Source organism: Hyla sarda, chromosome 10 (genome assembly GCF_029499605.1).
Source record: "Hyla sarda isolate aHylSar1 chromosome 10, aHylSar1.hap1, whole genome shotgun sequence".
NCBI lineage: Eukaryota > Metazoa > Chordata > Amphibia > Anura > Hylidae > Hyla > Hyla sarda.
In genome coordinates, this window is record NC_079198.1 from 15,289,980 (window position 1) to 15,316,486 (window position 26,507).

Sequence of the window (26,507 nt, forward strand, 5' to 3'; positions counted from 1 at the left end):
ATGATGGGCATCATTAGCCAGCACAGGCTGTATGGGGAGCGCTGCACGCTATTTTGCATGTCCCTTCTTTCCTTCCCAGATGGGGGCAGAGCACAATTCATCAGCGTACTGAAAATCTCTTTTCTTTGACAGGATAAATATTAGCTTACATGGCAAAACCCCTGCCCTAGATTGTTGGTGAACTACACTAAAGAATCCACTGAGAAAAAAAAGACATAAAATAAACGATTTGAAATCCATATTTTATTTAATGCAACAGATATTACAAAAAATTGAGCATTGTGATTTTATTATTATTTTTGTATTATCTATGATTTTACTTTATTTTTTCCCCCCTGTTTTCTCTGAATCACAAAGAAAAAAATAAAGTACTCTTTGAACAAGTCGTTCCTGTATTTACATGGAATCTCATCGCCGGGCCGGCCCAGAGTAGTCTAAGTAGTCATTGGCTTTGCATTTATAGATGTCTCCACTCTTCCCCAGAAGCCACAGGTTTCCATCATCATAGGATACATGTCGGAAAGTGCCACAGAAATCCATTATAGTCCAAAAGGTTCCGGTAGGATTGCTAGCCGAGATCCCATCCCTGAAAGAGAGAGGAGAGGTCACTTACATCTCCAATGGAGGAATATTGATTATGACAATCAGGTGATAACTATGGAATTATCTTATCTTGTGCCCAGCAATGACCTGCTTCACCAGCCCCAATGATGCTGTCATAACTAGTATTGCGTCCACCACTAGGGGAGCCCTGCACATAGAATTATATTGCTCTCATTAATACCAATATAAAAACATATGCAGAGATCTGCTCCTAGTGGTGGCGGGAGATAGCCAGAATTATGTTATTTATCTATAGAGAAAAGCAGAGCTCCCCATAATAGATTGATGGATCCCTTGTGATTTTTGCTATGGCGCCCTATCATTTTTGTGTATGCCCCTGACAACAAATATATACTAATAGCATGGTATATAGGTTTGGAATCAATCAGAGTCCCATCCCTGTTTATACTCTATGTATTATTATAATATACAATGTCTACTAAGCTTTTACCTTCTATACAAATATCCTTGGTCATTCACACCATACACTGAACCATCTGTGCCGACCTCCACCATGACCAAACTGCCTTCTATCTGCTGCCACCGACTTCCCTGGCAAGATGTGGGCTTCACATCATAGCGGTAATATATGTTATTGGCGGAATTAACACCCCAGCAGCCATAAGGGCCACAGCTGTAATACTTCAGAGCCCCCTCTAGTTGGGTATAGGCGAAGACGACCGATTTGGAAACGGTTTGACCCTGGTTCAGGCAGTAAATCGAATCCCCTGCATTGGCTCCAGACAGGAATTTATGACCACCTGCGTCTACCTGCTTCAGAAGACCTATGGCAAAAAAATGATGGATAATGTTAGATGGGACAGATGGATAGATAGATGGAAAGATAGATAAACAGTGGGGGATGTTTCAGACCTTGCAAGCCTGTTAAACTGATTGCACAGAGGCATATTCACAGTGTAGGGTCCATCCCAATGAGGTCACCTTAGCGTGGTGGGATGGTCCAAACTATTTGGCTGCCAAATTGTGAGCTAAGTACATCATTTTTGCATTTTTTGCATTTTAGCAATATAGCATTTCATGTTTTAACTGTATCTTTGTGCTAGCAGTGTGCTGCTGTATTCTCCTGTTTATATTCAGCCTAGCAGCGCGCACCTGTATGCCAGGTCCATGCAGTAGTTTTGGTATCAGTATGTGCTGGCCAACTTATCCTTGTTTAGATAGATAGATACATAGATATGAGATAGATAGATAGATAGATATGAGATAGATAGATTGATAGGAGATAGATAGATATGAGATAGATAGATATGAGATAGATAGATATGAGATAAAAATTAGATAATCTGAAGCTTAGGTTAGAGAGAGAAAGCTGTCAGTTCCCCGAAGATTGTTCATATATTCATTCCTCTTTCTAAACCCTCAATTTCTCTCCCTCTCTCATGTATTCAGATCACAGTAAAGCAAACACAGCAGCTCAGGTATGTTCTGCAGAACTTGTTAGTAGGAATCTATCTACATTGGGATTCCTGAATATGGGTGTGGGTGGACAGCCATCGCCCCTGTATGAGATCCTTCTATACTGTAAATACCAAAACATTATAGCCCAGGGTGGCCATACACATAAGAGAGATGTTGGCCGTACACTAGCTGCCATGATAAAGTGAATTCTGTCGCTTCTGTGTTTACACATTTGAAGTGGAATAGGTCAGAAATGGTGCAGACCAAGAAGACCTGAAGGCAGTAAAGATGTCCTCTTACCATTAACAGCCACCCAGCTGTCATCGTCTAATCTATAGATATTATTCGCCCTGTTGACTCCCCAGACACCGGCTGGACCGACCGACACATGGATCAGTTTGCCAGGAATCTGCTTCCAGTATGTGTCCAACCATTGGTAGATGTTGTCATCATTGTTCACACCATAGACCTGACCGGCGCCTGCATCGATCTGCTTCAGATTTCCAGGGATCACAGTGCACTGCAGTCCTGAGAAGAGAAGCAATGAGACAATCCAAGGAAAATAAGAACAACACAATAAAACTAAACATAAGCAATAATGTACAAGAAATACAAATACATAAAGAGACATGCAGTTATAGGAATCACTCCCTATACAAGTACTGACTCCATAGAAGAGGAAAGAAGTTACCTGCAGCAGCTCCTGTATACAACAGCACAAGACCGAGGATCTGGATCATGGTGACTCCTACTGTGATGACCGACAGGTTCTGCACCTTTTATTAGTCGCCTTAACCCCTCCCTGTGTCACATAATATCACATAAGGCAAGGACTAGTGGTGACGTTCTCCTGCCCCCTGGGGTGTGGTAAGTGTTTGTAGTTTGTTACATAGGATACAGTTTGTTTAATTTACTGTGGTGTTCTATGACCATTTGGGCATTAGGACAGGACCCAAGGACCCATGGCCAGGAGGGACTCATACAAAATAAAAATAATAGGAAAATGTGCAATATGGGGTTACAGGAGGGGCACCTATTAAAGGAGGAACAGTAGGAAGGGTCCTTACAGAGGAAAGGATAGTGAGTCTTAGGGTAGTGGGTGACTAGATATTTATAGGGCTCACAGGTGAGGAGCTGCATAGGGAAGCAGAGCCTTATAGGGCACCCCCTGTCTTTCACTATAAAGTCCCTTCTGGTCTTGTTTTTGCTGCTCCCCTTCTGCACCTCACAGCACCCCACAAGCCGACACACAGTGATAAGTACTCCTGTTACACTTCCTGAGACCAGGGTGAAATCTCGGTGGTCAGTCATCAGTATAGGAGATTTATGTTGATTTTATAGTATTTGTGATGGTACAAAAGTCCCCTAGAGAGTTTTTCAATTGGGTGCAAAAAGCGGTTTAAAACGATGCAGAACCAAAACTGTATCGACTCGCTCTGTGACATGGCACCGGTGATACTTGGCAGCTACCCAGTACTTCACACAATACTTAACCTTTGCCCGGGTGCTGCCAACCCACAGTATGCTGCGACATCTTGTCTGTGAGGGCCTAATGTCCAAGTTTTTCCAAAGGCCTCATAAAGTCTAGGACTGCCTCTGCTTTCTTAGAGTCACTGCATTGGGATATGTACAATTGGCGTCACTCAATGGTTGGCACAATTGTGTCACAATCCCTAAACTTTAACTACCCAGTGCTATCTCCACCATGAAGATCTTGTCTCCAAATCGTTTGGTGCTGCACTAAAAGAAATGCTTAAAGGGGTACTCTGGTGAAAACCTTTTTTTCTTTTAAATCAACTGGTGGCAGAAAGTTAAACATATTTGTAAGTTACTTCTATTAAAAAATCTTAATCCTTCCAGTACTTATTAGCTGCTGAATGCTACAGAGGAAATTCCTTTCTTTTTGGAACACTGATGACATCACGAGCACAGTGCTCTCTGCTGACATCTCTGTCTATTTTAGCAACCATGCATAGCAGATGTATGCTAAGGGCAGCATGGTGGCTTAGTGGTTAGCACTGCTGCCTTGCAGTGCTGGGGACTTGGGTTCAAATCCCACTAAGGACAACAATAAATAAAGCGTTGTTATTATTATTATTATAACGTCAGCAGAGAGAACTGTGCTCGTGATGTCATCAGAAAGCATTCCAAAAAGAAAAGAATTTCCTCTGTAGTATTCAGCAGCTAATAAGTACAGGAAGGATTAAGATTTTTTAATAGTAGTAATTTACAAATATGTTTAACTTTCTGCCACCAGTTAATTTAAAAGAAAAAAGGTTTTAACCGGAGTACCCCTTTAAGGTCACCCCCCGACATGGTTCATTGTATTCTAAATTTTCTCCAATCAAGAATATTCGCTAAGTGATAATATGGACACGGACCATGTTACATTGAATGTTTTAACTAGAGTATTTGAGCTTTGAAATGAATCTCTTTCTTCAAAAACAACAAAAAAGCAGGTTTTCCTAGTTTTTTGGAAGACAATACATTTTCTTTAGAAATTCACTAATTACCTAGCCAGCCCATATCAATGCTGCCAAGCGGCCTGCAGGGGCCACAAGCAAGATTTTCAGGATTTTTTTTTATAAATGATACATTTCTGCAGAAATCAACTTACCTAGATGGTATGGACTTACAGCTTGTGGCCCTCTAGGCATTCAGACTGAATACCCCCCATCAGGGTCATTCCACATGTGTCTGAATTTTTTATGTACATCCGTTAAAAATTCACAGCAAAAATTGTACAGTGGTCCCTCAACATACGATGGTAATCCGTTCCAAATGGACCATCGTTTGTTGAAACCATCGTATGTTGAGGGATCCGTGCAATGTAAAGTATAGGACAGTGGTCTACAACCTGCTGACCTCCACATGTTGCAAAACTACAACCCCAGCATGCCCGGACCACTGGTAGAGGAAGTTGTACTCACCTGTCCCCGCCGCTCTGGACCGTCACCGCTCGTCACCACTGCCCAAGATGTCGCCCTCCATCGCTGTCCCCGGGGTGTCCCCGACGCTCCGGCAAGGCCTCTGCTTCCCCAGCGTTCGCGCGCTCTGTCGCCGCCATCACGTCGCTACGCACGCCGCTCCTATTGGATGACGGGACGGCGTGCACAGCGACGTGATGACGTCAATGGAGAGAACCGACGATGGAGGGGATCCCGAAGAGGAGGCGCCGGAGCCCCCAGGACAGGTAAGAGACATCATCGGAGCTCACGGGGCACCGTAAATGGCTATCCAGTGGCAGCTGAAGCAGTCTGTGCTGCACGATAGCCATTTATGCGATGGCCCCCGACATACAAAAGCATCGTATGTTGATGCTGCCTCTGAGAGACCATCGTATGTTGAAATTATCGTATGTCGGGGCCATCGTAGGTCAAGGGGTCACTGTATATGTTACATGTAGATTTTGTTGCAGATTCACCGTGGATCTCACCCTTATACACAAAAAGTGCACAACATAGGAGGGAAATTATCATTACTTTTACACTGTTTTTGTGGTTCATGAAAAGTCTTTTGCACAAAGGCTTCGTTGTGCATTTTCTTGCACCTCTTTACAGTTGGTCATATTTTCAATAATGGTGCCATTGTAGAACAAAATGAAATTGCTCATTCAGTGGTAACTTATTTATGAATAGCGAGTTGTAAAATATCCAACTTTACATCATTTCAGACCACATGCAGTGAAAAGCTCTACCTACACCATCTGACAGTCTTTCCATCTGACATTCTGAGAAGTTACAGTAGAAGTTGTGCGTCACTGCCTGCTATCCATCTAACTGTGGTGGACCAGGAAAGTAACGATGTCTAGGGTGTTGCGGTAATAGTGTAGGGTCTGATGGTATTAACCCTTGAATGTCGTGACGCCAGGGTGAGGTTTCCTCAATAGTAATGTTCCTACCGCCAACCATCCCACAAACGGCAGGGAGAAATAACGGAATGTCCACAGCAGATTTTATGAAGTAAACTGAAGAAACTTTACTTGCAGATTTTATGCAAGGGTATTGAACATAACAGTCTTTTCAAGAGTGAACCGGGATACAGGTTCCTCACAGGTTTTCTGGGACTTGGAAGCAATGAGCTTTTGATGCTAACCCCTGTGCTACTATTTTAGAATATTTGAGCTGATAGTAGTCACACAGAATTGAGTAGTTTGAGCTTTGGTAACGCACGTTTTATGGCTGCGGAATGTTAGGCTTCAGGCCTAGCTTGAACTGATGCTGAGATGTTGTGCTCGCTTTGTAGCCAGGAAATAAGAGAGAGAATTTAGTGGCTGCAGACCCTTATATATTAAGAGGGCTGGACAAAGCTCATTGGTCAGCAAACCTGTAAGTTATGAACCCAGTGAACTCTGGGTACATCACATGACCTCCAAAGGTCCTTAAGCACTTTATACATTACAACTGTTAAGGTCCTATACATATATTTCCTATACATTAAATTAATATGTACACACTTTACTTAAGACGACTAGGGGTAAGCCCTACAGGAGAGCCCTATAGACATGGAGGGACTCTAGCTGCGGGGACCTTAGACAAGGGACAGGACTAGGTCCTGTACTGGGACACAACATTACCATATGGTATCCAGTTGTGCTCCGCTGCCTTTGCGCCGCTTTGTCCTTTGTTCTGTGCGATCCCCAGGTCTTCCCCTCTACAGTGCTGTGCGGTGGTCTTTCCTCTTCTGCTCTGTGTGGCACTCCTTTTGCCTGCACATGCCTCACAGAACTGTGGAGGGAAAGACCCGGGGACCGCACAGCACTGTAGAGGGGAAGATCTGCGGACAGCACAGAACTGTGGAGGAGAAGACCTGCTGACTGGACAGTATTGTGGAGGGGGAGACCCTGGGACCACACAGCACTGTAGAGGGGAAGACCTGGGGAGCGCTTAGCACTGTGAAGGGGAAACCCCGAACTGCACAGCACTGTGAGGTGGGGAGAAGTGGGAACCACATAGCGCTCTGTAGGGGAAGACCCGAGGAGCACAGAGCACTGTTGAGGGGAAGACCCGGGGAGCGCACAGCACTGTGGAGGGGTAGACCCAGGACCACAGAGTGCTGTGGAGGGGGAAAGACCTAGGGACTGCACAGTGCTCTGGAAGGAAAGACTTGGAGAGTGCACATCGCTGTGAAGGGGAAGACCCAGATACGCACGATACTCTGGAGGGGAAGACCTGGGGAGTGCACATCGCTGTGAAGGGGATAAGCTAGGGAGCACACAGCACTATGGGTAGACCTAGGGACCACAGAGGGATGGGAAGGGAAAAACCCATGAAGCGCACAGTGGTGTGAAGGTGAAGACCTGGGGAGCGCACAGCACTGTGGAAAAGTAGACCCAGGGACTGCAGAGCGATGTGGAGGGAAAGAGTTGGGGGCAACACTGTGGAGGGGAAGACCCAGGGACCACACAGCACTGTAAAGAGTAAGATCAGGGAACCACACAGAGATGTCAAGGGGAAGATTAGGACCACAACAACAATGATAAATTCCCCCATAGTGAGCATACTGCAGCTGGGGGAATTTTGCAGCAGTTATGACCCATCAACCAAAAGGGGGGGGGATTGATTTTTTCTCTCTAGGTCACAGCATGGCGGCAGCAGCTTCATCAAAGGTATTTATAATTTTTTTACTGAATAAAATGCATTCCTCACTCCACACTGCCGCCCTGAGCACAATCCCACGGGTGTCTTATGGTAAATACGATTCCGTAGAATAATTTATATGAACATCTAAACACCAGAAGACAGGGGCACAAAGCAAGATTTTCAAGATTTCTGAAAAATTAAACATTTCTGCAATATTTGGTGTCCCGGTACAGGACCTTTCTTGTCCTGTCCCTGTCTATATCCCCTCAGCTAGAGTCTCTACATTCCACAGGGCTCTCCTGCAGGGCTTGCCCCTTGGTCGCCTCATATAAATGTATTTCTGTATAGCGTACAAATGTATAGGACCTACCTAGGTCACTCGATATATTATAATGGTTGTACAGATGTTTAGGACCTTTCTGGGTCATGTGATAGTGTCATGGGTTCAGGACCTACAGGCTTTGCAACCAATGGGATTAGTCCAGCCTCCCTGGTATATAAGGGGCTTTAGTCTGTAAATTCACTCTCTTGGTTCCTGCTCTTAGTTCCGGACTGTCAAGCAAGCACAATCAGCATATCTCAATTTATCTCAACTAGACCAAAGCCTACAGAACCAGCAGCCACTAAAACCGTGAGTTATAAAGCTCTGTTTACTAAATCCTTGTGACTACTATTCAACTTAACTCATACAATTAGTAGCACAGTGGCCTGCTTAAAGCTAAAGACTACCCGTCCCAGCAAAGCTTGCGAGGAACCTGCATCCCGGTTACCTCAAGAGAAACTTTTTAATTGTAAAGACTGTTGGCTTAAGAAGTTCAGTAAAAGTTCCAGTTATCTCACAAAGTCTGCTGTGGACATTCCGTTTATTATCCCTGTCGGCCGGTTGGCGGCAAGACCTCCAATACTAAGCAAACCTCACCCTGGCGTCACGACAAGTAAGGGTTAATACCACAAGACCCTGCATCACCTCATTGCCTCACCCAGTCACCACAATTATCCTACCTAGCGGGTTTATATGCACAATAAACATTTTATCATACCAGCATGTGAGGGCCAAAATAAACTTGCTAACCTCCCAGACAAACTTCTGGCTTTTAAGAGTAAACAAAACAGTAGGGAAAAACAGAAAGGTTACCTCTTTTAAAGGGGTACTTCAGGATATAATTTTTCTTTAAAATCCTGTCCAGGCTGCCGGCATTTGAAAAAAAATTTAACTTACCTCCCGCCACTTCCCCGGTGCCTTCAGTATAGCTGTCTTGGCCTCTGGAGTGGTCCTCTTCCTGGTTGTTAGGGGTTGATGTGTCAGACTGCAGCTCAGCTAAGAATAATTATTCTTAATTTATTTAGTGCCAACAGATTCCGCAGTGCTGAATACTCAAATTAGTCCCTGTCCCCATTGGGGGTCACAATCTAAGTTCACCAATATATTGGACAATTTCATTTTTTTGCTGATTTTTCATTTTTTAATCCATTTTTTTCTGTAACACAGTAGGCGTTGACAAAGAAATAAAACTCAATATTTATTCCCCGAATTCTGACGTACTTAGAAATATCCCACGTGTGGCCTTTGTGCACTACATGTCTCTCACACAGCCCTTGGGGTGCAAAAATATTTTTGGGAGACTAGTTAACGAGACTAGTTAACGATTTTATTGGTACCATTTTGGGGTACATGACACTCTGATTGTTTTTTATTTTATTTTTTTATGAGGTGGTATACATAAAAAAATCTATTCTGCAGTAGGTTGTTCGTCATGCAGTATAAAGACTTAGACTAATCACCACGTACATGTACCTGATATTGCGTAAACGGCTTGAGGTAGGGATGCTTATATAAGAACTAAGTTTATCCAATCTGGGATGGGACTGATAAAAGCCAAATTAAAACTTTGGATTTAATATGTAAATTAATAAAGGAATATTTGTTTATATAGTTATTTTAATTTCCTATTCAATAGTTGTATATTTATCGCCTGCATTGTTTACTACTGATTACAACCAGATACTGAGACTTGTTTTCTTTTTCTAAACTGTTTCTATTTTCTGATTGCAGATTTGGAGTACATTGTTATGAGGGCCGCCATCTTGCCTGGAATGCTATTAACAGCATTTGAAGGGTTGCTCCCACCATCCTATTTTTTTTTCTGTCCCTGCCTATTGCCACTCTATCCCTAAACCCCTCCCTGCTTTAAATTTTTACTATTTTAACCCCTTAAGGACCGGGGTTTTTTCCGTTTTTGCATTTCCGTTTTTTGCTCCTTGCCTTTAAAAAATCATAACTCTTTCAATTTTGCACCTATTAATCCATATTATGGCTTATTTTTTGCGCCACCAATTCTACTTTGTAATGACATCAGTCGTTGTGCCCAAAAATCTACGGTGAAACGGAAAAAAAAATCATTGTGAGACAAAATTGAAAAAAAAACGCCGTTTTGTAACTTTTGGGGGCTTCCGTTTCTACGTAGTACATTTTTCGGTAAAAATAACACCTGATATTTATTCTGTAGGTTAAAATGATCCCCTACTTATATAGGTTTGATTTTGTCGCACTTCTGGGAAAAATCATAACTACATGCAGGAAAATTAATATGTTTAAAATTGTCATTTCTGACCCCTATAACTTTTTATTTTTCCGTGTATGGGGCAGTTTGAGGGCTCATTTTTTGCACCGTGATCTGAAGTTTTTAGCGGTACCATTTTTGCATTGATAGGACATATTGATCGCTTTTTATTCATTTTTTCATGATATAAAAAGTGACCAAAAATGCACTATTTTGGACTTTGGAATTTTTTTGCGCGCACGCCATTGACCGTGTGGTTTAATTAATGATATATTTTTATAATTCGGACATTTCCGCACGCGGCGATACCATATATGTTTATTTCTATTTTTATTTACACTGTGTTTTTTTTTTATGGGAAAGGGGGGGTGATTCAAACTTTTAATAGGGAAGGGGTTAAATGATATTTATTCACTTTTTTCCACTTTTTTTTTGCAGTGTTATAGGTCCCATAGGGACCTATAACCCTGCACAGACTGATCTCTTATACTGATCATTGTTATCCTATAGGGACCTATAACACTGCACACACTGATCTTTATCATTGATCACTGGTTTCTCATGGGAAACTAGTGATCGATGATTCTGTCGCTTGACTGCTCATGCCTGGATCTCAGGCACTGAGCAGTCATTCGGCGATCGGACAGCGAGGAGGCAGGTAGGGACCCTCCCGCTGTCCTGTAAGCTGTTCGGGATGCCGCGATTTCGCCGTGGCTATCCCGAACAGCCCACTGGGCTAACCGGCATGGTTTCAGTTTCACTTTAGACGCGGCATTCAACTTTGAACGCCGCATGTAAAGGGTTAATAGCGCGCGGCATTAGCCACGGGTCCCGGCCGTTGTTAGAGGCCGGGCCCGACCCGCTATGATCGGGAGTGGACACATGACGTTCCAGTACGTCATGTGTCCTTAAGGGGTTAAAAATAACTTTTTGTCTGCCTGGTAGTGTGCTCACTACAAGGCAGACTTCCCCAGCAGGCACCACGTCACTGATGCCAGCTGGGGGGGACTTCCGCCCTTAGTTTATCTACACAGGGTGCCTCCAGCTGTTTCCCCACTACAACTCCCAGCTTGCCCTGACATCTATTGGCTGTCAGGGCATGCTGGGAGTTGTAGTAGTGAAACAGCTGGAGGCACCCTGTGTAGATAAGCTATAAGTTAGTTCCATGCGGCACTGCGGCGCTACGGCGCTAGCCCGTTCCCTCCGTCAACCCCCCCCCACATACCCCGTTCCCTCCATCACAAACCCCCCTCCCGCAAACCCCTTTCCCTCATTACACTTACAGTTACTGCAGAGTCCGGCAGCGGGCGTGCAGGGACAGCGGCGCGACGACATGTGCGGGAGGAGTGGCCTCCCAGCCAGTGGCCAGGGAGCCAATGTGCTTGCTCCCTGCCTGTCTGATTGACAGGCAGGTAGCGAGAGCAGCCTAAATGAAAAAGGACTGATTGCCAGGTCAAAATCAGTCCTTTTTCAGGCGTGACGTCACACCAGGCTGCAGCCGGCCACTAGGAGGTGACCCCTAGTGGCCGGTTTTTAAATTAAAGCATTTTAATGAAAAAAAAATAATAATAAAAGTATATTAGAGATATGTTGTAGTACATAAGTACTACAACATATCAAAAAATAAAGTTGGTGACAGTGCCCATTTAAAGATATGCTTTACAGCAAGTCCCATAAACAAAGGCACAATCCTGGGGCAGACCCTATTCACTTTGATGGGAGAGTTTTAAAGGCATGCTCCATGACCTGTGCAGAGATCAATGTGTAGGGTGGGTGAGGCTGAGCCCTACCAGGGCTTCTTCACCATACAATTTAGTTTCATAAACAGCATTGGACTGGGGTTCCTTGGATGCACCAAATGGAGTTGTCTTCTGCTAGACCTACTGAACCTTGTTGTATTAGTGGCCCATTGTTATTTCAGAGCCTGGGCCCTTAGGGGCATTCTCTGGTACACTGGTGGGCCAGTCTGACCCATCACACACATTTTATAAGAAAATCTCTTGGATTTGGGCCCAGCATATATTTGGGTCTGTGATGGTCAGATGTAGTATATATTCTACATACCTTTAAAGGGGTACTCCGGCGCTTAGACATCTTATCCCCTATCCAAAGGATAGGGGATAAGATGCCTGATCGTGGGGGTCCCGCCGATGGGGACCCCCGTGATCTTGCACGCAGCAGCCCAGTTAAAATCAGTCCCCGGAGCATGTTCGCTCCGGATCTGATTACCGGCGACTACGGGGCTGGCGGCATGTGATGTCACGCCCCCTCCCATAGGCTTGCATTGAGGGGCGGAGTGTGACGTCACACGGGGGCAGATAGTATGTTTAATACACATTTGTTTCTTAAAATAATTTTTTTGTTACCAAAAACAGAATAGAAGGCCGTATGTTCTGTATGTGAATGGCGCCTTAAGTTTATAGACATAATATTGAAGGTAGAGGACCATACTTTTGGCTTATAGCATCACAAACATTTATGACCATACATGGTAAATATCCTCAGACTAAGCTAGGACTCAAAGAACAAATATTAGACAATCTGTATAACCTGTTACACAATAAAATGCACTTTGTGGCTGATTCCCATGTGATAACATCAGAAATGTCTCTGATTATCTGATGTTCAATTGTGCTCAGGGCTTACATTCATGCTCGTGGTTGCAACATTTGAATACAGATTATGCATGGCCATACATTGACTTACCAGGTGGTTGAAGTTCTTTCATACTTGAGACTGCACTTTACATGCAACCCTGTACACCTATAATAAATGAGAAAGACTAACGAAGCGGTTGAGTTGTGCCCAAAACCGCGTATGAGGGCACGCCTATAGAGGGCATGCCCTATGGTGAAATGATGAAAATAAGGGCGGGTTGGGAGGGTTCCGAAAATGACTTGTACGCCCCGCCTGCATGGTGGAGGGGCGTTTTATAGTCGTGCCTCCATCCTGGCTCCGCCTAGAGGTGCGGGGGGCGTGGGAATTCACGCCCCTTCACACAAATTCAGCCTTAAAGGCTTCCCACTTGTGCTCAGGGCTTACATTCATGCTCGTGGTTGCAACATTTGAATACAGATTATGCATGGCCATACATTGACTTACCAGGTGGTTGAAGTTCTTTCATACTTGAGACTTCACTTTACATGCAACCCTGTACACCTATAATAAATGAGAAAGACTAACGAAGCGGTTGAGTTGTGCCCAAAACCGCATATGAGGGCACGCCTATAGAGGGCAGAAAATCAAGAAGTAGAATTAATAACATTGTTCCTAACCATGATGACCAAGGCCACACACTAGTCATATCTATCTCCCCTAACTGTACTAACTGAACTAGAGAAACAAAGAGTTATGCCTGCTGGCTAGCAAACACAAGAGGCAGTGCTTGATGTTGCGAAGCCATGGTATTCATGCCTACTAGGAACGGCCCGACACTGGAAAAGGGAACTGACTACATACTAGCTAATTCGTGCATGTTGACATACTTACTGTGCCATTGAAGAAAGGGGAAACCAACAAAGCTTGTCAGGCATGACATGTCCTCCACTCCCTGCTAAATAAGTGGCAAAAATTCACTGTTAGTTGGTGACGCACAACCTGACTATGTGACCGACCCTCGGTACATTTTGCCAGGCATTTAAGTGACCTGGTGCCTGTAGATGTGACAGGTCTTAGTGTAGACGTTTTGCCTGACGAGACAAACCTAATTCGAACCTCGTACCTGTAGGTGTGACAGGTCTTGAGTAACCCTTGTGTCTGTGGACGTGACGGGAGTTTGCGTGACGCTGACAAGCGTGGACGAGACCGGTTGATTCGAGACAATGACCACTTGGGCGTCGTGAAATTTATAAACTTATGACTTGTGTACGGGAAACATTGACTATGCTCTAAATCCCCTACAGGTGTGGCAGGAGATGATGATGTGGAACCCCTAAAAATGATGGTGTCGTTGCTCTGAAGATGTGTCAGTAACAGCAACCGAGTAGTGCATCCCCCTGCAGACGTGGCAGGCATGACGGGTCTACAACTACCTATGTGTCATGATGTAGTTGCTCTGAAGACGTGTCAGTAACAACTATGCAGTGCATCCCCCTGCAGGCGTGGCAGGCATGATGGGTATACAACCACCTATGTGTCTTGATGTAGTTGCTCTGAAGACGTGTCAGCAACAACTAAGCAGTGCATCCCCCTGCAGGCATGGCAGGCATGACGGGTATACAACTACCTATGTGTCATGATGTAGTTGCTCTGAAGACGTGTCAGTAACAACTATGCAGTGCATCCCCCTGCAGGCGTGGCAGGCATGACGGGTATACAACCACCTATGTGTCTTGATGTAGTTGCTCTGAAGACGTGTCAGCAACAACTAAGCAGCGCATCCCCCTGCAGGCGTGGCAGGCATGAAGGGTATACAACTACCTATGTGTCATGATGTAGTTGCTCTGAAGACGTGTCAGCAACAACTATGCAGTGCACCCCCCTGCAGACGTGGCGGGCTTAACGGGTATACCGCTACCTATGTGTCATGACGTAGTTGCTCTGAAGATGAGTCAGTAACAACTATGCAGTGCACCCCCTGCGGGTGTGGCAGGCCTGACTGGAATACAAAGCCACCTATGAATCGTGAGGTTGTTGCTCTGAAGACGTGTCTGTAACAACTAATAAGCAGTGCCTCCTGCCGCAGACATGGCAGGTGTGACTGGTACAACCACCTATGTGTCATGACGTAGTTATTTTTAAGACATGACATTATGCATAAGAATATTTCAGCGACAGACTTATGCATGCCCTTGGACAAGATGAACGGTAACTAGTGAGTGTATGACGAGATGCGGACGCTTCAACTGTGACTACGTGCAGTTATTATGGTAATGTACGTGAATCATGTGAGCTACGGGAACCAATAGCCGGTACATCGGCTGTAGTGCAGAGCAAATAGGCGTAGTGACACTAATGTGTGCCTGGTATGTTACTTATGGTAGTTAACTTGTGACAACACTATGTGGAGGAATATGAAGAAGCCGTCTCGTATGCATGACTTGTAGCAATGTACGCGAGTAATGGAATGTAACAACATGACACTGATTACTACTATACAGTACGCTAAGGACAAGTGTTATGATAACTATGATCATGCCTAACACCAACTAACTTAGTGAAAATACAACCTGCGTGCTGCGAGCCTATACACAGTGACTGGAGAATGCTGTAACATGTGCTAAAATTCTATAGGTATGTAAGTGTAAAACACTATACAGCATAGCTATGTACCGGGAAACAACAACGTCATAACCAATACTACAAACGTATGTACCGTAGAATGCTACAATCGTATGTTCCGTGAAACACAACGTATCAAGTGTAATGGCCAGACGAATGTGCAGAGTAACTGTAACTGTACCGTATAAGCAATGAACATCTGAGCAGTATGACGCTGTGAGTTTATGTGTAGTGTACACCGTGTGAAGCTATACGTGTGTGAACTGTATGAGCTATGAGCATGTGTACGATAACACAGTATGAAGCTAGACTCATCAACACCTATGAGCGAACGTTCCGTATAGCCGTACGTACGGAAGGAAGGCACACGTAAGTGCAACACGACAACGACGAGCACATAAGCGGTGCCGGTGGTACGAGCGTTCAACCCTATGACTGTACTTGCTGTATGTGACGCAATGAGCGTATGTACTATAACACAACACTGACCGTGCCTACTGGTATAAGACACTGTGCGCGTATGTACTGTTATACAACAATGTGACCGTACCTACTGCATATAGCACTGTGAGCGTGTGTACTGCATGCCATGCTGTAACTGTACCTACTGCATGTGACCCTAAGAGTGCATGTACTGTATCCAATACTGGCCATACCTGCTGCATATGACACTATGATCGTGCGTACTGTGTACAACAGTAATTGTATCTACTGCGTATGAAAGTATGAGCGTATGTATTGCATACTACACTGTAACTGTACCTACTGCACATGCCACTGTGAGCATATGTACTGCATACTGTACTCTAACTGTACCCACTGCACATAACACCATGAGCGCATGTGCCGTACACAGCACTGAACTGTACCCCTAACATGAACACTATAAGCGTATGTACTGTATGCAACGCTGCAGCTTACCCACTGTATGTACATTACGAGCGTAAGTATTATATACGACACTGACTGTACCTACTGCATGTGACTTTATGACCGTATGTACTGTGCACAACACTATAACTACACACCACTGTAAATTGTACCCACGGCATAACGGTGAGAATGTATACACTGTGTACAACACAGACTGTTACCCAAAGCATGATACTGCGGGCGTATGTGCTGTACACGACACTGACTGTACCCAGAGTATATGACACCATGGATGCACACGCTGCGCCCAACACTGACCGTACTCTCCGCATGTCTCACTAAGGGCGCATGTAGCCCGCGCATGTAGAGCATACGCCGCGAATGCCCCCACGCAGCGTGAGACGCCGTGATCGTGTATGCGTCGTAACCTACCTGCGGTATAGAACTACTATGTCGTAAGAGCAGTGATGCTATGAGTGTGAATACCTGACTCATGTTAGAATGCTATTAGTAACTGCAGAGTATGAACGCTATGAGTAACTGCATGGTATGGACGCTATGAGTGACTGCCCGTTATGTTATGAGTAACTGCACAGTATGGACTCTATTAGTAACTGCACAGTATGGAGGCTATGAGTGACTGCACGGTTATGGATGCTATGAGTGACTTCACGGTATAAATGCTATGAATGACTGCACGGTATAAATGCTATGAGCGACTGCACGGTATGAATGCTATGAGCGACTGCACGGTATGAATGCTATGAGCGACTGCACGGTATGAATGCTATGAGCGACTGCACGGTATGAATGCTATGAGCGACTGCACGGTATGAATGCTATAGTGGCTGCACAGTATGAATGCTATGAGTGACTGCACTGTATGAATGCTATAAATGACTGCACAGTGTGAATGCTATAAATGACTGCACAGTATGAAAGCTATAAATGACTGCACAGTAATGAATGCTATAAATGACTGCACGGTATGAATGCTATAAATGACTGCACAGTATGAATGCTATAAATGACTGCACAGTATGAAAGCTATAAATGACTGTACGGATGAATGCTATAAATGACTGCACGGTATGAATGCTATAAATGACTGCACGGTATGAATGTTATAAATGACTGCACGGTATGAATGCTATAAATGACTGCACGGTATGAATGCTATAAATGACTGCACGGTATGCATGCTATAAATGACTGCACGGTATGAATGCTATAAATGACTGCACGGTATGAATGCTATAAATGACTGCACGGTATGCATGCTATAAATGACTGCACGGTATGAATGCTATAAATGACTGCAACGGTATGAATGCTATAAATGACTGCAACGGTATGAATGCTATAAATGACAGCACGGTATGAATGCTATAAATGACTGCAACGGTATGAATGCTATAAATGACAGCACGGTATGAATGCTATGAGCGACTGCACGGTATGAATGCTATAGTGGCTGCACAGTATGAATGCTATGAGCGACTGCACTGTATGAATGCTATAAATGACTGCACAGTGTGAATGCTATAAATGACTGCACAGTATGAAAGCTATAAATGACTGCACAGTAATGAATGCTATAAATGACTGCACGGTATGAATGCTATAAATGACTGCACAGTATGAATGCTATAAATGACTGCACAGTATGAAAGCTATAAATGACTGTACGGATGAATGCTATAAATGACTGCACGGTATGAATGCTATAAATGACTGCACGGTATGAATGTTATAAATGACTGCACGGTATGAATGCTATAAATGACTGCACGGTATGCATGCTATAAATGACTGCACGGTATGCATGCTATAAATGACTGCAACGGTATGAATGCTATAAATGACTGCAACGGTATGAATGCTATAAATGACAGCACGGTATGAATGCTATAAATGACTGCAACGGTATGAATGCTATAAATGACAGCACGGTATGAATGCTATAAATGACTGCAACGGTATGCATGCTGTGAGAGCTATGGGACAAATGCTGAGGCATGTAATTCATGCATACACATGTGATGAATATTCTGCAGTGAATTCAAGGTGCAACAGGACAACCAGTGTGAACTTCACTTGGTGGTCTACATCAGAAATATGGGAGGGTATCCTTTGGGGGGGCCACCTCAGCATGCCAAGGAGCAGCCCATCCCCCATACCACACCCAAGCAGCGCACAGACAGGCCCCACATTAGCGAGGACACTGTCCGTATCCTGCACGCTGACATGCGACAGCCCGCCTGGCCAGTTCCAAAGTTCACCAGCAGACTGCGCTGCTCTGAACCACCACGCACCACGTGACCCTGCCGCGTCGCCCCGGCAACATGACGCCGGAACATGCCGCGGGAGTGAACGGGGCGCCGGCGGGGTCAGAGCAATGTCGCAGGCACGTGACCGGCCCCCCACGTGACACCGCTGCGCTGCACCGGCCGTGGAAAGCAGATTAGGCCGTGGCACCACCGGATGCCTACCGGGAGGCACGAGGCAGCGTACGGGGCGGCTGTGAACGCCGCCGCCGCCAGGGAGTGGAAGCCGCGTGAGGGAGTAATAGATGGGGCGAGGTTCCCCGGCGGACCCCGGGAGCGTGGAGGCGCACGGGTGAGGGGAACATTAGGAGGTGGGTGACTGCTTATGAAACCGGGATAACCCGGGCTTACAATACTGGAACCACTCCGCCCCCTGCACACGCGCTCCTTCCGAAAATGACTTGTACACCCCGCCTGCATGGTGGAGGGGCATTTTATAGTCGTGCCTCCGTCCTGGCTCCGCCTAGAGGTGCGGGGGGCGTGGGAATTCACGTCCCCTCGCACAAATTCAGCCTTAAAGGCTTCCCACTTAGGTGAAAGAATGTGACCAAATTAAAGCTGACAATCCATCTACAGCCAAGATGGGACAATAGAAGGTATTATCTGTCACAAGGGATATAATTATGTGTATGGTCGGTGTTAATGTCCATTAAGATCTAGAAGTTTCTTGAGCAAACAAACTGGAACAACCAGAAAACCATCAACAGGACCATCGTGAGTGCAGACTCGAGAACTGTATTACAGGATTATAGAAACTCAGGGGCGTACCTAGAGCATTAGGCACCCGGGGCGGACCCTTTGTTTGTCACCCCCCCCCCACACACACAGACACACGCACCCCCCCTTAATTACACCCCCTCCCTCCCCTCCCCCCAGGAGCGGACTGACAACACTCGGGGCCCCTGGACCAAAAAAAGGCAAGGGCCCCTGCTAGGCTCTGCAGCTCGTCAATCTTCTGCCACACTCCTATTCCACCCAAATCCCACACACAATAAACTAAAATTTATATATATATAAGAAACACTTTAACGTAGGTAAATTTCCATGACCAATAATACTGGTATACAAGGAGTAAATATATACCACCACACAACAACTGGATAATACCGCCATACTGTACTGAATAATACCACTATACACAGACCAGTATACTATAAAGGATCTGTATACAATATAAGTGATTATATACAGGACCATATGGCGGTAGATATCAGCTGTATACAGGATGTATATACTATATAAGTGATTACAGTTACATTTTGGGACTCACAATTACGTCTTTTCTGATCAGCGGCGTCCTCTTTCCTTTTCTTCTCCGACCCTGGCCAGTGATAGCCTGAGCCCACTGTCATGTAAGAAGCCGGCTTCTTACATGACAGTGGGCTCAGCCTATCACTGGCAGGGTCGGGGCATCGCTCTGGCCGGTGATAGGCTGACGGCTGTCCGGCGTTCCCGTCCCCAGCGTGCGGCCGACGTGGGTGAGTTAAGTTTATTTTCTGTATCTTTTGCAGCCCGGGCATAGGTATACAGCGTACAGCAGTGGTCTCAAACCTGCGGACCTCCAGCTGTTGCAAAACTACAACTCCCAGCATGCCCGGACATCCATGCTGGGAGTTGTAGTTTTGCAACAACTGGAGGTCCGCAGGTTGGAGACCACTGGCGTACAGTGAGTTCCATCGCCGGAGGCCCCCAACAAAGAGGAGGAGGGCAGTGCTTGACATATGTGAGTAGTACCCCGCTGGGCTGATCATTAATTGGGGGGAGCAGAATAGCGCTGGCGGGTCACATGATTTTGGTGGGGGGGAATACCGTTATATACCGTGGAACCGCCGTAAGTTAAAAAAAATACCGTGATACACATATATGGTCATACCGCCCAGCCCTAGGTATACGCAGAGCAGCCCCCCTCTCCCCCCTTCCCTATAGGTAAATGCACAGCACCCCCCCCCCCTCTCCCCTATAGGTAAATGGAGAGCACCCCCCCTCTCCCCCTCCTTCCCTTTAGGTAAATGCAGAGCACCCCCCCTCTCCCCCCCTTCCCTATAGGTAAATGCAGATCACCCCCCTCCCCCCTCCCTTCCCTATAGGTAAATGCAGAGCACCCCCACCCCTGTCCCTCTAGGTAAATGGAGAGAACCCCCCCCCTCTCCCCCCTTCCCTTTACGTAAATGCAGAGTACCCCCCCCTTCCCTATAGGTAAATGCAGAGCACCCCCCTCCCTCTCCCCCCTTCCCTATAGGTAAATGCAGAGCACCCCCCCTCTCCCCCCTTTCCCTATAGGTAAATACAGAGCACCCCCTCTCCCCCCCTTCCCTATAGGTAAATGCAGAGCACCCCCCCCCCTCTCCCCCCCTTCCCTATAGGTAAAAACAGAGCACCCCCCCTCTCCCCCCCCTCCTATAGGTAAATGCAGAGCACCCCCCTCTCCCCCCTTTCCTATAGGTAAATGCAGAGCACCCCCCTCTCCCCCCCCCCCCCCTTCCCTATAGGTAAATGCAGAGCACCCCCCTCTCCCCCCCCCCTTCCATATAGGTAAATGCAGAGCACCCCCCCCTCCCCCCCCCCTTCCATATAGGTAAATGCAGAGCACCCCCCCCCCTTCCCTGTAGGTATATGCAAAGAAAAAAAAAAAAGGATGCTCACCTGACGTCCCACGCAGCGATCTCCTCAGCTGCAGGGCCCGCATCTTCTCCCCTCCACAGTACAGGCGCCGATGAGTGACGTCACCGGCACCTGTACTGCGTGCTGCGTGGGGGCGGAGGTCACGTCTCCTCTGTGCAGCTGCAGATGCGGCTCACACAGAGGGGACGCCTTCTCCTGTATGTGCGTGTATCGCGCATACAGGAGAATGTAGCGCTGTCAGCTGGGGATCTGGGACGAGTGTCCCGGACCTCAGCAGCGGCGGAGGCGGGTCAGTCCGCCCCTGGCACCCCCCTTGAGAGTGGCACCCGGGGCGGACCGCCCGTCCGCCCCCGCCCCCCCACCCCCTTGGTACGCCACTGTAGAAACTTGACCAATAGTGGGGTCTCTGAAGTGAGGTAGAAAATGGTGGAGATAGGAAATACTATATACTGTGCTGTAATATTAGAATATGGACCATCACACACTATATACTCTGCTGTAATATTAGAATATGGACCATCATACACTACAGTGGGGATCAAAAGTTTGGGCACCCCAGTTAAAAATTTGTATTTATGTGCATAAAGAAGCCAAGGAATGATGGAAAAATCTCCAAAAGGCATCAAATTACAGATTACACATTCTTATATGTCAACAAAAGTTAGATTTTATTTCCATCATTTACACTTTCAAAATAACAGAAAATAAAAGAATGGCGTCTGCAAAAGTTTGGGCACCCAGCAGAATTTATAGCATGCACTGCCCTCTTTGCAAAGCTGAGACCTGCCAGTGTCATGGATTGTTCTCAATCATCATCTGGGAAGACCAAGTTATGTCAATCTCAAAGGTTTTAAATGCCCAGACTCATCTGACCTTGCCCCAACAATCAGCACCATGGGTTCTTCTAAGCAGTTGTCTAGAAATCTGAAAATAGTTGACGCTCACAAAGCTGGAGAAGACCATAAGAAAATGGCTAAATGTTTTCAGATGTCAATTTCCTCTGTTCGGAATGTAATTAAGAAATGGCAGTCATCCGGAACAGTGGAAGTTAAAGCAAGATCTGGAAGACCAAGAAAAATATCAGACAGAACAGCTCGCAGGATTGTGAGAAAAGCAATTCAAAACCCACGTTTGACTGCACAATCCCTCCAGAAAGATCTCGCAGACACTGGAGTTGTGGTACACTATTCCACTATAAAGAGATACTTGTACAAATATGGTCTTCATGGAAGAGTCATCAGAAGAAAACCTCTTCTACGTCATCACCACAAAAATCAGCGTTTGAACTTTGCAAATGAACATATGGACAAGCCTGATGCATTTTGGAAACAAGTTCTGTGGCAGGACTGAGCAAAGGTACGTTTGGAGAAGGGAAACAGAATTTAATGAAAAGAACCTCTGTCCAACTGTTAAGCATGGGGGTGAATCAATCATGCTTTGGGGTTCTATTGCAGCCAGTGGCACTGGGAACATCTCACGAGTAGAAGGAAAATAGATTCAATATAATTTCAGCAAATTTTGGATGCTAACTTGATGCCATCTGTGAAAAAGCTGAAGTTAAAAAGAGGATGGATTCTACAAATGGATAATGGTCCTAAACACACCTCGAAATCCACGGGGGATTACATCAAGAGGCGTAAACTGAAGGTTTTGCCATGGCCTTCACAATCTCCTGACCTCAACATAATTGAAAATCTATGGATTGACCTTAAAAGAGCAGTGCGTGACAGACAGCCCAGAAATCTCAAAGAACTGGAAAACTTTTGTAAGGAAGAATTGGCAAAGATACCTCAAACAAGAATTGAAAGACTCTTGGCTGACTACAAAAACATTTACAAGCTGTGATACTTGCCAAAGGGGGCAGTACAAGATATTAACTCTGCAGGGTGCCCAAACTTTTGCAGAAGCCATTTTTTTTGTTTTCTGTTATTTTAAAAGTATAAATGATGGAAATAAAATCTAACTTTTGTTGACATATTATAAGAATGTCTAATCTGTAATTTGATGCCTTTTGGAGATATTTCCATCTTTCCTTGGCTTTTTTATGCACATTAATACAATTTTTTACCTGGGGTGCCCAAACTTTTGATCCCCACTGTATATACTGTGCTATAATATTAGAATATGGACCATCATATACTATATACTGTGCTGTAATATCAGAATATGGACCATCATATACTATATACTGTGCTGTAATATCAGAATATGGACCATCATATACTATATACTGTGCTGTAATATCAGAATATGGACTATCATGTACCATATACTGTGCTGTAATATCAGAATATGGACCATCATGAACTATATACTGTGCTGTAATATTAGAATATGGACCATCATTAACTATATACTGTACTGTAATAATAATATATGGACCATCATGAACTATATACTGTGCTGTAATATTAGAATATGGACCATCATACACTATATACTGTGTTGTAATATCAGAATCTAGATCATCACTTAGGAGCTTTTTCAATGACCGAGAAAACATTACAGAAGATAGCAGCCAAATTCGGGACATGTCAACAATTTAACCTGTTGCTTTAAGTGTTACTCTACTTTTATACACTTTTGACATGTCATAGATTAATGTCAGAACAATTTTTTTGAAAGTACAGTTAAACTTTAGTTATCCCCCATCTACAGTAGCTTATTGGTGGGGGTCCGACTGCTGAGACACCACCGATGAGAACAGAGATCAATTTTGAGTGAATGAAGTGCAGCATGCATGATCGTTCACCGTTCCATTCACTTCCTATACAACTTATGAATTTACCTGAGTTCTCTCCTGAGGAAGAGTGGAAATGCCCCTCAAAACGCGTTTATATTAAATATAGCAACTACTGCTTTCAAATATCCAGGACCGATCTCCTTTATTCATCCACCCCACCATCTGGCATCCACCCATCGTCTGTTCTTTTTCTTTCCAGCAAGTTATTTAATTCTTTGGATCCTACATTATTGCACCCAACACCACAGGCACAACCCCAGATACTAACTATGTGTACCCTTGGGTCGAGGATCTCCATAACTTTATTTAGTAATCGATTCTGCACATAGGAGCGCTTTGTATTTCTTTTTTTCTTTTGATCTCCTGATCATGTCCTTAGGCATTAAATTCCGCTGGTGATTTATTAGCACCAAGAGGGGATTCCTGAGATAACAACCGGAATAACAGGAAAAGTCTCCAGCAGAAATAGAGAAGATAAGGTGATTCACACAATTACATTCACATTTATATTCCTTTCTTACTTGCCCTTATTTTTTTTTTTTACTTTGGGGCCACATTTCCACCTTCTTATAGAAGAGACACCTGCCCAGTAAAGTAAATGGGACCAACCAGTGCCACACTTCTTAATGGAACTTCACCAGCTTCCTCTCTTATATGTCATGTTTACATGCTTTTCTATTATTGTACTGCTTTAAAAAAAAAAAAAAAAAATTTTAACAAGATTGGTATGTTTTAATTTGCTGTATTCTGACCATCTGCAATTTTTTTTATTTTCTGTATATGGGGCGTTAAGAGGGCAAATTTTTTGTGCCCTGTATTTTTTTTTGTGCCCTGTGCAGAGGAAAAGTTGACCTGTTTTCCACAGCATCCAATCAGATTGCTTCTTTTTAAAAATCGAAAGAATCAATCTATTTGGTTGCTATGGGCAACTGGTCAACTTCTCCTCTGCATAGGTTTTGAATAAATCTTCAAAAAAATAAATTTTTACTGTACGGTGAACGGAGTAAATTTAACCCCTTAAGAACCAAGCCCATTTTCACCTTTTCGTTTTTTTCCTCCTCGCCTTTTAAAATCCGTAACGCTTTCATATTTCATTCTACAGACCCATATAAGGGCTTGTTTTTGCGTGACCAATTGTACTTTGTAATGAAACCTCTGTTTTTACCATAAAATGTACGGCGAACCCAAAAAAATATTTTTTTAGGGAGGAAATTTAAATGAAAACCACAATTTTGCACATTTTGGAGGGTTTCGTTTTCACACTGTACAATTTACGGTAAAAGTGACATGTGTTCTTTATTCTGTGGGTCAATACGATTAAAATGATACCCATGGCTAGATACTTTTGTATTTTTGTACCGCTTAAAACTTAAAAAAAAATCTAACATTTTTTGTACAAAATCAGTAATCTAAAATCATCCTATTTTGACCACCTATAACTTTTAAATTTTTCCGTATATAGGGTGATATGAGGGCTAATTTTTTGCACCGTCATCTGTACTTTTTATCGATACCACATTTGCATATATAAAACTTTTATATACTTATCTATAGCAATCATTTGATTGCTAGTACTGTTCAGTGCTATGTATAGGACATAGCACTGATCAGTATTATCGGCTATCTCCTGCTCTGGTCTGCTCGATCTCAGACCAGAGCAGGAGACGCCGGGAGCCAGGTGAGGGGACCTCCGGCCGCCATTACAGATGATCGGATCGCCGCGGCAGCCGTGTATGACGCGAGCACCGATCCGATGCTCCCGGTCATGCACAGGACGTAAATGTACATCCTGGTGCGGGAAGTATCGCCAAACCATGACGTACATTTACGTCCGTGGTCGTTAAGGGGTTAAGACTCAAAGGAATGACAAAATCAAATTTTTTCTACTGCGACAACATAAAAAGACTTTTCAAAAATTAAACAGTAAGACATATATGAACCCCAAAATGGTGGCATTTAAAAGTTCAACTTTTCATGCAAAAGAACAATCCCTCACAAGGCTTTATTAATGGGGGAAAAGAATAATGACATTATTTGGAAGGCGGAGAGGAAAAGACAAAAAAAAAATTTGGACATTAAGGCAGATGGCATGAGGGGGGAAAGGGTTATAGGGAACAGAAAAAAGAGCAAATATCTTCAAAAACTGCAGCACACTTATATTTGGCTTCAATTGGCTTTATCTGAAGTGAGCTGCAATATGACCAACAACCTGAGGACAGGTACAGTGCTGTTTTTCTTGAAGAAATCCCCTCTGTTTTACTAATCCTGGATAACCTCTTTATGTGGTAGCCATGGTGCCTGTAGCCCAGATGTAACACACTTTGAAACATATATAAATCAGAAATGACACACATACCTCCTCAATAATGATCTGTTTTTCTCTATATGAAAATCTCTTTTTCTTATCCATCTCTTGCTGCGCTGGTGAGGCACATCCTCCATCTTCCTCATTACCACAAGGATTCGCCTCAGCCATTGTAGCTTCATTTGTTATGGCTGGGTATGTGCTTGTAGATAGAGATGGGGTCACATGTTTGTTCACTAACATCTAGGTTCA

The 26,507-nt window shown here is 44.5% G+C and overlaps 2 protein-coding genes across 6 annotated transcripts in view; one reads left to right on the forward strand and one right to left on the reverse strand.

The window, feature by feature from the left end:
• Positions 1 to 210: 210 nt before the first annotated feature.
• On the reverse strand, positions 211 to 26,417 carry LOC130294206 (fish-egg lectin-like). 4 transcript variants are annotated; one of them, XM_056543775.1, is made up of 7 exons: positions 26,307 to 26,417; positions 13,655 to 13,715; positions 12,872 to 12,994; positions 8,824 to 8,922; positions 2,323 to 2,550; positions 1,055 to 1,388; positions 211 to 586 (listed from the first exon to the last, which is right to left on the reverse strand). In XM_056543775.1, exons 3-7 carry the CDS (start codon positions 12,891 to 12,893, stop codon positions 409 to 411), a joined length of 861 nt encoding a protein of 286 aa, XP_056399750.1. In that variant the 5' UTR covers positions 12,894 to 12,994; positions 13,655 to 13,715; positions 26,307 to 26,417; the 3' UTR covers positions 211 to 408. The 4 variants fall into 4 exon arrangements, with proteins under 4 accessions (XP_056399750.1, XP_056399751.1, XP_056399753.1 ...); XM_056543776.1 differs by having other exon boundaries at positions 13,655 to 13,718; positions 26,307 to 26,337; XM_056543778.1 differs by lacking the exon at positions 8,824 to 8,922.
• ARHGEF1 (Rho guanine nucleotide exchange factor 1) overlaps positions 26,121 to 26,507 on the forward strand; it is a 185,704-nt gene continuing 185,317 nt past the window's right edge. The window contains exon 1 of one of the 2 annotated variants that reach the window (XM_056543768.1): positions 26,121 to 26,169. The gene's annotated coding sequence lies outside the window, so the exon portion shown is untranslated. Of the gene's footprint in view, positions 26,170 to 26,378; positions 26,451 to 26,507 lie in introns of those variants that run through there. The other variant, XM_056543767.1, reaches the window with a different exon arrangement.